General features: G+C 45.0%; 1 protein-coding gene across 2 annotated transcripts; it reads right to left on the reverse strand.

The window, feature by feature from the left end:
* Positions 1-1,038: 1,038 nt before the first annotated feature.
* On the reverse strand, positions 1,039-11,297 carry LOC8023971 (syntaxin-5). Of its 2 annotated transcripts, none has more exons than XM_029974218.4 (10): positions 11,201-11,297; positions 8,075-8,314; positions 7,925-8,004; positions 6,842-6,897; positions 4,637-4,749; positions 3,615-3,689; positions 3,356-3,412; positions 2,397-2,627; positions 1,532-1,653; positions 1,039-1,292 (listed from the first exon to the last, which is right to left on the reverse strand). In XM_029974218.4, exons 2-10 carry the CDS (start codon positions 8,273-8,275, stop codon positions 1,133-1,135), a joined length of 1,095 nt encoding a protein of 364 aa, XP_029830078.1. In that variant the 5' UTR covers positions 8,276-8,314; positions 11,201-11,297; the 3' UTR covers positions 1,039-1,132. The 2 variants fall into 2 exon arrangements, with proteins under 2 accessions (XP_029830078.1, XP_042144646.1); XM_042288712.1 differs by having other exon boundaries at positions 11,103-11,221.
* Positions 11,298-11,519: the final 222 nt, after the last annotated feature.

Raw genomic sequence — 11,519 nt, forward strand, 5'->3', positions numbered from 1 at the left:
TCCCCTTAGCACGCGCGTGCACTGCAGCGAACACGCAAAATGGCGATGCCTACTCCGCGGTTGTCGCTTCACAGCGGTCAACGTTACTTGAACCCCGCAGTTGGGAAACTGCCATAGAGCCTGCTTTAAAAAAAGTGGCTCGGATCCGTACTTGAGAACCAAGCTAATGGCCATCGCCACGCCGCCATATCTCCCGCAGCGTCCACTCTGGGAACTGCACAGCTGCTGTAGAATTATTGTGGAACTTCCGAGTACTGTCTGTGTTTGATGCGAAATCAGATCGAATAGATGTTATTAGAGGCGATAATCAAAAGCTCCAAAAATTTGCACGAGCCTATCGTAACGATCCGGCCAGGTTGCGAGGCCTGTATATTTTCGGTATTATCAAAGTTAAGTTAAATTCTAACACAATGTTGGCGCAAATTCCTCACATTTTGGTCAAATGTAGCAGGACGTAGAACGGTAAGCACTTTGGTGGCGTTTGGCGCAAATAGTGCAACAATCCCATCCCTGCATACACCAAGGACTCTCACATATTTAGACTAAATATCAACTTACCAGTCGGGCATCACGCTTTGCGTAAGCCTCGTCACAGTTCGCGCCCATACCGTGTGCCCTTGTTATGCAAAATGCAGATATGCTGCGTCACTATGGTGCCTAAAATGCATTTCAGACTGGTGTGTTTACCAGATCCTAAAAAGTTGTCCTTCGATTTCAACCTGGGGCCCTATGCTACACGGCGGGACCGAGGGAACGAAACAACGTCGTCTGCCGTGATTGGTCAGCGGAGCGGCGCCGACCAATTGCATTCTCTGTTCTTTTTTAAAGAACTTCCAAGTCCAACCGCCAGGATCGCGACATCGGAGACAGCACGGCACTCCAGCTTTGCGACCGTCTGGACTGTTACTACTTGGGCACCACTTTCGATGCAGGGGCGGAATAAGACGCTAAACACACCGGTTGCAGACGCGTACCTGACACCGTACCGACACTGTCCTCTACAAGGTGCACGGCCGAGAGGATGTCGGCGAAGCGAGGAAAGCAAAAACAATTTATTAACGAGGTAAAAAGAAACTCGTTGCCCAGCATAAATACAGCCCAGAAAGGTCTTGTCAACGGTCTTGCGGTGCGGTCAGGCCACAAAGACGACAAAGATGATGAAGAACACTATGAGCACCGCAAACACCTTGATCATCAGCCACCGGTTGGACGTCACCGACTGGAAGTACTTGAGAATCTCTGAGTGCGCCGCCTCGACGTTCAACGACGTGTCTTCGACGTTGGCGTCGATTCTGCAAAGCGAACGCATAACAAGGCTCCGTTCACGCCGTACGAGTAAGCTGGTTCGACGTGCATAGCGCGCACCAGCTCTTCTTAAAGTCTTGACACAAATTAGCTGAAACACCCTGCAAGTGTGGGACGTGCACCTTTCACATTCTAAGAGATGGATGGATGCACGCCTGTTAACAACTTCGAGCAAACAAAGATAAAAGTCATCTGCATAAAAAGAAAAGAGAGGGTGTCGCCATACCGCTGCACCATCTCCTCCTGTTCCTTGACCATGTGGGCCAACTGCTGGAAGATGGAACCCAGCTCCACAATCGTGCTCTCAATGTTTTGCATTGTGTCCGCACGGCTCTGGATGTACGACTCCTACAGGAACGTGAAACATACAAAGTGCAACGCCGCTTAGCATCCATGATGTTTGTATAGAAAGACTCGCAAGTTGCACAAAGAACAGCGCAGGTCAAACATTTGACCTCTGTGAGAGGGACCAAAGACACAAAAGTGTGCATTTGCAAAGTCAGTACCAAGCGAGTAAAAGATAAGCAGAAAAAATGTTTAATTGTTAGGGAGGTAATGATATAAGAAAATAAAACAAGTACCTTGAAAATTCTATTTCCCTTAAAGTAAACTTTTGGGCTCTTTCTGCGGTTACATCTGCCAATATGTTTTGTTTGCATAGATGTCTGTGTGGAAGACTCTTTATTATTTAATTTGGCATCATTCATTGGGCAATGTCAAATCCCTTCTTGGAGAATACACCTCATTTCAGGAAAACACAAGGCATTGAGTACTTTAAACGGCTGGATACACCACAGCTTCAGGGTTTCCCTCTTTGAATTGAAAGAGGTGGGTAGCGCCATCTATCGTTGTGAACTTCCTGAGCACCGGCCGAGACCACCACCTCTGTTGCCCCGGCAAACCTGGTGCTTACGGTAGATTCGCTGGTGTAAACCTCTTCCTCGAAAACGTTTTACAAGGCGCATGCACCGCGATGCATGTGTGCTTTCCGACTACTACGGGGATTACGGTCGCCCTAGTCTAACCTCCATAGCAAATCCAGAACGCACACGTAGTTAAAGGGTCCGCGAATAAGGGTAGCGTCGGCTTGCCTGTTCGTCAAGTAGCAGCATCTGCTGCTGGCTCTGGAGTTGCCTCTGCCGGGCTCCGCCGCCTTCCATGTTGATGGAGTAGTCCCCCGCGCTGCCTCCGGTAGACCGCGCATACTCGTCGGCGAGCAGCACCGACCCCGCATGGCCCGAGAGCGCCGAGGGCGGCATGGCTGTGCTCACGTGACCGCTCTGGGAGAACTGCTCACGACGATTTTTCTGGTGCTTCAGGTTCTGCGTGGTAATACCGGAACACGTTCGTCACGAGCTGTTCCCTTGCGTGGTATGAAAACTTCTCTCACGTGTCGCAGACTGTTTTCTTGAGAGTCACGATCTCGTTTCTCTCGTGTCAAAAGTCGTTTCCTTGCCACTTGTTTTGTTTTCTCACATGTCACGAGTTGTTACATTGTGTCACAATGTTTTCTTGCCTGCGATAAATCTTCACTCTCACTCGATCTTCATGCACAGACAAGAGATCTGTGCACTTGCCAAGTTTGCATGTGTGGAGGTTTTTCTTGGCACATTTGCTAGACTAGTTTTTAAAACCTAGTGCTTTGTAAGCATGTGTAGAGCCAATTGTAGTGGAATATAGCCAGTTCCAGACATAACAACCGGTTCCTCAACTTGCGACATACTCACATCTGGCTGCCGCGTGACAATGTTGAAGTTTAATGTTTTAGGACTCGTTCCCACGATGCTTTAAAAAAATGGTATTGTCCCCATCTTTTTTTGTGCAACGGCAATAATGATGGTGATGCTTGAACAGCGTTGCACATGCATGATTCTAGAAAATAAAATAAATTGCGCCGTGTGGAATTATATCTTCACGCACGACGTACAATTCATTCAATGCTAAGCTAACAAAAAAGAACTCGAGCACTTCTCGAAATTTGGAGTCACGGCCCTTACAAAAAGGCTACAGGGTAAGACGAACGGCACGAGTCTCATGCGTGTGACCTTACCTCAGTTCGCACCTCGAGGACACTCTTGAAGTCGTTGGACATGGAGGCCAATTTCGACTGCAAGGGAAAGAACTTGTATTATTGCAACATAGCTTCAGAGACTTGTCTTTCAAGTTAGTCATATTTACTAGATGTTTACAGTTGAATCCCTTGAACAGCAACTACAAGGGACAAGGTCAAACAGTCCTACACGGCAGAAGTTGCACTTCGCAGAAGACAAGACTGCTTTGAAGACACGAAACCATCGCAGCACTCTCACCTGCAGAGAGACGACCACAGAGTTGGAATGTGACTGCATGTGCTTTGTGCCACGGTTTTTACTGGACCGCGCAGCCTGAAAAAAAAAACACCAAAAACAAACAGGTTGAATTTTTTTTTTTTTAAATTCAGCGACAACATAGTAACATGGTGCTTTTAATTATAGTAGCGATTCCCACTAAAACGCTTCTTTAAATCAGGATATAACCATCCTACAAAAGATTCGTAATGGGAAACTGGTTGCAGCACACTACATAAATGATAGAACGACTAGTACGGTGCCACGCACGATAGACAACCAGGGTTTGCATTAGGCATGGGAGATCGGAGCAGCCGTGGCAGACCCCGTTTCGGCACCAGGGGCCTCCTTTCGCAGCTGCGAAAGGAGGCCCCGCAATCCTTTAACCAGGCTTGTACCCAGGGGGGAAGCCCATGGGGGCTTCCCCCCTGAATACAAGCCCATGTGTGGAAAAATGATTTACGTTGTGCTTCAGCGGCATTGTTCAGGGTTTGTGGCGAACACTGAAGTTTTCTTATTTTTCTTTGGCCATAGCACGTTAGTTTATTCCAAACTCTCTCTTTTTTTTATGCAATGGCGGGCATGTCCTGGATTTCTCGTTTCTTTCTATAAACTCTTTGAACGTGAACGCTGATTGCTGAAGTCTGAAGGTCACGTTCCAGTTAGGAGATGCCATTGTGGTAGAGACAAAGCTGACCGGCTTTGCGTCTGGCCACCAATTGGCGCAGTCGTGGAATGCCGAACCCACAATCATAGGGTCGTGGGTTCGATTCCCACGACCCTACGATTGTTCTTTTTTCTCGTTTTGCCATTCTTTTTGTACAGAGTGTTCTCTGAAGTATGTGTCACAGATTTCTTAAAGGTTTTCGCGGCATTCTGTCACACTTCTTTGGGGGATCCGAGCCCTTACACACGTTTTGTCTTAATGTGCCTAAAAGCCCTCCAACTGTGATGCAGTTCTCTAAAGAGCGATGGAATCCCTTAATAGCAGAGTGTCTACGTACATCTTGCAGCTGGGCAATCTGCTTGTTGAGGCTGCCAATGTCCTGCTTGATGATGTACGTCAGTTCCTGGATTTCGATCGGCCTGTCGTCAAAGATGGTCTTTCGTTTTGCCACTGAAACGGAATCGCGAGAAGAAAGACGTTGTCGGGACACTTTTGTCGTGGTCCAGTGGATCAAATTGCAACTGCACCCGTTCAAAGCGAGCATACTCGTTGCAGGACAATACGCGCTAGCCAGACCTACAGAAGATGACTGTGACGATGACCTATGCCTGCAAGCTTGGAAGTGATGCCAGGTTTTTTTTTTTTTTTTTAGAATAGATGCATAACAAATTAACGACCCTCAATTAATGAGCGCACTCCAAATGGCAGATATGGGACGCCCTATGGTCTGCCGATCTTGCGAAATTTGAACCACAAAAAAGATATTGGTTGCTGTCAATAACAGTAAATCCCTTGAATCTGATTCAATAACTAAGTACCCGACTATTGTAAAATGCCGAGAGATGGCCCACCTAACATCAAGAGCAAATCGGCTGAAAATATGGAGTGGGCTAACTTTCGGTGTGCAATCAAGAAAAGTTTGAAGAATTGCTATTTTTAGGTCTTTATTTATTTATTTATTTATTTGCAATACTGAAAGCCCTTTCGGGCTGTTTCAGGAGTGTACAGCAACAAAACAACAGAAATACAGAACCAAAGATCAAGAACAATCACCGCAATACAATCATTTGAGTACAATTTCGGTTGAACCACACCACCGAAAGTCACCACCACCAAGGAATACTAGTATGGCTCTGCATATAAATCAAATAACACAGCTTCAAACTTATCGGCACTGCCAATCCCAACAAAGAGGTCGCCATCCAAACTATTCCACTCCTCAATTGTTCTTACAAGAAAAGAGTACTTAAAAACATCGAGATTTGGTAAATACGGCTTGACTCCAAACTGATTATTAACTCTCGGGGACCTTCTACCAGGAAGCTGTATATAGTCACTCGAACTGATGTTATAATGCCCATTGTAGAGTTGATAGGAAAATTTTAACCATCCAATTTTTCTCCGCTGACCCAGAGTTGGCAGCCCCGCTTTTTTTAATAGTTCTGTTACCGATTCCGTGCGGCGATACTCTGAATAAACAAATCTTACTGCCCGCCGCTGGATACGCTCAAGTTGTTCTACTTGATATTTGACATATGGATCCCAAATCACGTGCGCGTATTCAAGAGATGATCGAACTAGAGTTTTATACGCAAATGATTTAACTTCAGGCGTTGTATTTTTGAGCGCCCGTCTTAAAAACCCAGGTCGTGTCCCTTTCAAGCTTGTAATGGTGGCGAGGGGCAAGGAAGCAAAGATGACTGCACTTCCCAGTCAGCGACGTTCGCTTGTATCCCACCATAGCGAACTAGCCACATTTACGCCGAGGCCATCATTGATTCCAGCATAGGAGAGGGCTATCTTTCGGTTTTAAAAACATATAGCAAATCAAGCCAAAAATAGGAAGTGGGCTATCTTTCGGGGCTGGGGCATCTCTCTTGATTTTATGGTACGAAGGATGCATAGTACTGTGCTAGTGTTTTCTTGAAGAGGGTTCAAAGCTGTAACCTTTGAGCACACCAACTTCGACATGCATGTCGAAGCTTCAGTGCCCAAGTTTGTTTTTAGGAGCATCATATTCTATATTACATAATGCAACACATGTGAATAACGTATCTATCTGTTTCACCTTGGAAATTGTGTAAACAATAACACCGTACTGTCGCAAAAAGATGAATGTCCAAAAGACCGCCAGTTTAGTGTTACAAATGTGCACTTTCTCTCATACCACACTTCTCATTTCTGTATAAAAAAAAAATTATTGTAAAGTTTTTGAGAGATGCCCCCACCTTCTAAAGATAACGCACCCCTATTTTTTGGCACGATATGCCATTTCTTTAAAAACACCAAAAAACGGTGACTTCAGTAGAAATGGTGTTACTTAGTTAGCCAAGGCAGAAACTTCCTTTTCAACTTTTTTTGATGGCACACCAAAAGTTAGCTTATTCCATATATTCACCCAATTTGCTTTCGATTTTAGGTGGGCTATCTCTCAGGAATTTACGGTAGAACTTCAAAGCTGTTTCTAAGCTCAACAGTAGGAGAAAAAGCCGTATAAATTTCAGAGATAAATGGCAGAATATCAGAAGACATAAAAACTCACACAATGTCAATTTCTCCAGCTTAGAGAATGTGTTTGCAATGTCCTTCCCAATTTGCCTGGAAGAGAAAAAAGTGGGATGCGGTGGACAGAAGTGATTGCCTTGATTTACTGGGTCTTGCTATTGGTACAGAATGAGTGCCCTTTATTTCAACTAAATCAATGCAAAAAAAAAAAGTGAAATAAGGGGGAAAAAAAGCTCTTTCAGAAACGTTCAACTATAAACGCCCTAGAAACGGGACATAAAATACAACCAAACATGTCGGAAGCAATGAACTCTGTTGGAAACATTGATTTATGGAGTGGAAAACTTTTCTAGAGTAACAAATTAGGGCAATTTAGTTGTTTTGCCTATATGAGTAATTGGTAACTCTCATCAAATACACTTGTCAAGAAAAATGTTCTGGTCACTTTGAATCGCATAGACAAACTAAGCATCAATGGAAAGCTTACAAACCTTGTCAGAATGTATCTATAGCAGTGATGATGAGAAACAAAAATTCCAGCTACATATTTCATTACCTAAATTCAAGATAAAAGAAATGACTTCAAAAATTGTCAATAGGAGGACATTTGTTGGCTGCAGGTGCTGTAGAACACAATTTATCCGTGGCCCCATGAATCTCACAATACATTTCCAAGAATTGCTCTTGTTTTCTTTATTTAGTTAACATAGGGTCTCAAGCCTTGAAAAAGTCAAATTTGGGGGTTTTACGTGCCAAACCTACGACGGGCATCTGGCACGCCCCGCGGAGGACTGAGGATTAATTTCGACCACCTGGGGATCTTTTGACGTGCAACCGAAAGCTCGGTTACACGGCGCCTCCTCCGCAATAAGCCTCCGTCATATTGCGGGCACCTCGGTCGGGATTCGAACCCGCCACCTGGGGATCCGTAGGCCGGCGCTTCTCAAGCCTTGAATCTGCCATCACCGCGAAATTTATTTTTGAGACTGAATTGTAGCTCTCCATAATCTAATTTATTTACGCAGGTCGAAACATCCCGTGGACTTTCTTTCCTCAGTCCAACCTGGAAAGAATATATAAGACCAAGACGCCAGCACGGATTGTGTACAAACAGGCTCACCTGGCGACATGCATGAATTCTGCCCACTCCTGAACGGCCCTCTCGCTGTGTCCTTGCTTCCTTTGCAAATAGCCATTGCCCTGAAAGGACAGCCAGGTTGGCATGGCATTGTTGTGGCGGCCACCGCCACGCCAACCGACGAGCACTCACGGGTCTGCCCTGGAGCAGCTTTGCGGCCGACTTGAACTCGGAGGTGCGGTCACGACTGGTCATGGCGTCACCGGCATTGACCGCAAACGCCGGTTGCGGGCTGTAGTGGGTCCCGGCAGAGCGGGAGGTCGTCGAAGGCACGACCACAGAACTGTATTCCTGTTCCGACCCCGAGGCGGTGCGTCTACGGCGAGCTATCATGGGACCGCCTCCGGCCACAAGGCATCGCCAGGGAACTACCTGCAAGGGGACGTGTTGCAACGTCGCACAATGTCACACGACAGCCGAAGACAGTCAAAGCTGGAAGCAAGAACTTTTAAAAGAAATCACCACAAAGCCTCAAAGTGACTAACAATGTTTCACTAAGAGACTTAGTATCTTCAAGGCCTGAAGAAGCCGTCCTCAGGCCCTGAAGTAGGTAAGTGTCCTAATGTCTTAAAAAAAAAAAGAAGCTTCAGGTCCTGAAAGAGCAAAGTGTCCTCAGGCCTTGAAGATGACCTATAGATGCTAAGTGACTTCAACCCTTGACTATGTTGCCTTTTGTCCCCAAAAAGGTTAGTGCCAAAGGCTTTTTAATGTGCACACTACTTGAGCCCTGCGCGGATAAGAGTTTGATCATCCGCATGCAAGACTTTGTATCTGCATCCGAACTGCATTGTTCTTAAATGTTTGTATCTTCATCCGATACGCATCCGCAGACGTCATGAAATCAAGCAATAATAAAAATTTAAGGAAGCATCTGGATGGTATCTTGTAAGCTGTCTGCTTACTTTTGTACAAAGAACTCTTTGTGTCAGAATACAGTAAAAGCCATTTTATCGTATTAATAAAATAAGCAATCATTCTTCCAGCTAGACACTTCGCATCGCTGGAATAATGATTTGAGTTATGAGATCGTCCTGGGAGTCCGTGACACTGACACTCTGTCCAGAAGGTGTGCTTTAAAGGAAGAAAATTTTAATACATATTTTCCTTTTTGCTTTCAAAAACCAACTTCAAGCAGATGCATATTTTATAAGTGTGAAAATTAACGAAGGACAGACTAATAACATTGTGTCATTTTATTTAGGCCAAGCAATAAAAAAGTGGTAGACGACTCACCGCAGCAAATTATAGTTGTGTATATATGGTAAGACGCTGGTACACCTTCAGCTGCATGCTGAGGGTGTACAACACAAACACTCAGCTGTGTGCTCGAAACCATATACTTAAAAACAACTCGATGCCAACTGTCGAAAAAAAAAGAAAACGCACACACAAGCAACGTTTTACTTGTCGAGGTTTCTGTTAGAAGAAACAAAATATTGATATCATGGATGGATTCAGACTGTTTCGCCTTTCTTAAAAAATACCCCCTAACGAGAAGCTTCTCTCCCTTGATGCTGGGGTGGCATTCACAAACTGCGCTACAAGAATGAGGTGCGGAAACTCGTGCTGGCCCAAGTTCCACCACTTCAGAGGATCGAAATCGGACTCCTCGATCCACTTGTAGGCGAGGAAGCCACTTTACAGGCTACTTCTGCTTTCTTCTGGCTTGTACGTTTTGTTGTTTTTTTTTCCCCAAGAAACGTTTTCCACTCTTTCCCTGTCAAACAAGAGCACGCTTTCCTGGGTCGACTTATGCTCCCGAGTTCTTTACTTTTTCTATAAACAACATTTCTAGAGAGACAGAACATATTCTAAAGCAATCTTTGGTGAGAATCAAATCTCTTTTGACGTAAACAACAATTTTCTCACCAATTGGCACCTTTCATCTAAGAGTGATGCACTTCATGGTATCACTCACTTATTCCCTCTACACCACGCAGTCGAACACGTCTATGGCCCCTCGGCAAAAATGTAGATCTGGACCTGCAGATATCCACATCCGATCCCTAAATCTCGTTCATTTTTATCTTATCTGCGGATATGCAGAGCTCTACCCACTACCTACTGCAGCTGGCAGCAGCGTGATGGAACGCTGGCCTCATGAATTAAGGTCTAGGCCCGTAAGAACAAATGTGATTATGCCGGAGTGATCTAGCAGGAGTGGTGCTCTTTCTTGCATTTTCAATTGAGTAAGCTGTGCTGGTAACAGCTTGTTACAACGGATCTTTGAATGATATGGCAACTCTCACTCAACTCTTTCTGACCTCCCTTTGTATGACACACTGATTTGTCCAAAGAATTCATGGGGTTATTAACACAATCACGAACAAAGAACTCCGACAGCACAGCCAAAACACAGCAGGTCTACAAAGTAGTTTTTACTCCGAGCATTCACCGGCTGTTCTTTAGGCAAGATTATATGGTCCTCATTCATGACTAACCTTGCAGATAAATTCTTGGAGTTGGTAGTTTCAACCTTGTTTGACATACACGAAATCAGCATTTGCCCATTAAATGCGACAAAATTGAAGGCTTATCGTACGGCTGTTGGTCGGCTCACACGAATACATCCATCATAGTCTCGACTTTTTTTTTTCTTTGAGACATTTCTCTCAGCTTAAAGCTCGCCACACTGCAACTGTGCATTTCAACATTCGTTCACGAGATCCCAAAAGTGGCCGAAAAGAGCAATAAGGTCAAATCGCGATAACAATCCCTCCTTCTTACACCGACACTGTCGTAAAACGTGTAGTGAACAGGTATACACCCTGCTACGAGAATACTTTCAAAACAACACGCTCCCAAAACTCAACCTGCTGAGTTATCCGGACGGTGTTTGGTAGCAGCTAGTCGTCGCGGTTACTTTTTTCGACGAGTTTGTTAGGTCGCCCATTTGTCATCAAGACGCCAGTCGTCGAAATCCATTTCGGGGCTGAGGAGTGACACCGCTTCGCTGGGAACACCTTATGAACGACACCGACCAACTGAGATACCCCGAGGCATGTGAAAGGCGACGGGCGTGAAGCGTCCAACGACAAAACAAGCTCCCGCATTCAGCCGACGTGTACAACCATTTTTTTTTTTTTTTTTTCTTCCCTCGGACAGCTGGGAGTTACTATGAACCAAGACACCTCCGACACCAACGGACGACAACGCTTACTCGAGTTCACAGGACTGTGGAGCTCGCTGGAAACTTCCATTTGGAAGTGAAGAAACGAGCATCTTTGAGCTCGTCAAGAGACAATTGAATACACCTACTCTGTTCTTGGGTCCAGTGCTTTCACGACGAGGCACGCAAAGGAGCACAGGGGAAAAGCCGCAGAGAAAACAAGAAAAAGACCAAGGAAACAGACAACTTGAGGAACTTCCGGTTAATGCCTTCCATTCATCCGCGCTGCTGCTTTCACAATGTATATGACGTCACAAACCTTAACTCTCCGGGCTCTTCGTTAGTTTTATTTTTATGTGAAGAGTTTTTATATTTATGAATTTAAAAACCGATTTTTATTTCTATAATTTGCCAGTAAAACTTTAAGTGAACTTCATAATCTTTGACATTTAATGATCACGTGATAGT

This window comes from Ixodes scapularis, unplaced genomic scaffold (assembly GCF_016920785.2).
Source record: "Ixodes scapularis isolate PalLabHiFi unplaced genomic scaffold, ASM1692078v2 PGA_scaffold10__122_contigs__length_95168666, whole genome shotgun sequence".
NCBI classification, from domain to species: domain Eukaryota; kingdom Metazoa; phylum Arthropoda; class Arachnida; order Ixodida; family Ixodidae; genus Ixodes; species Ixodes scapularis.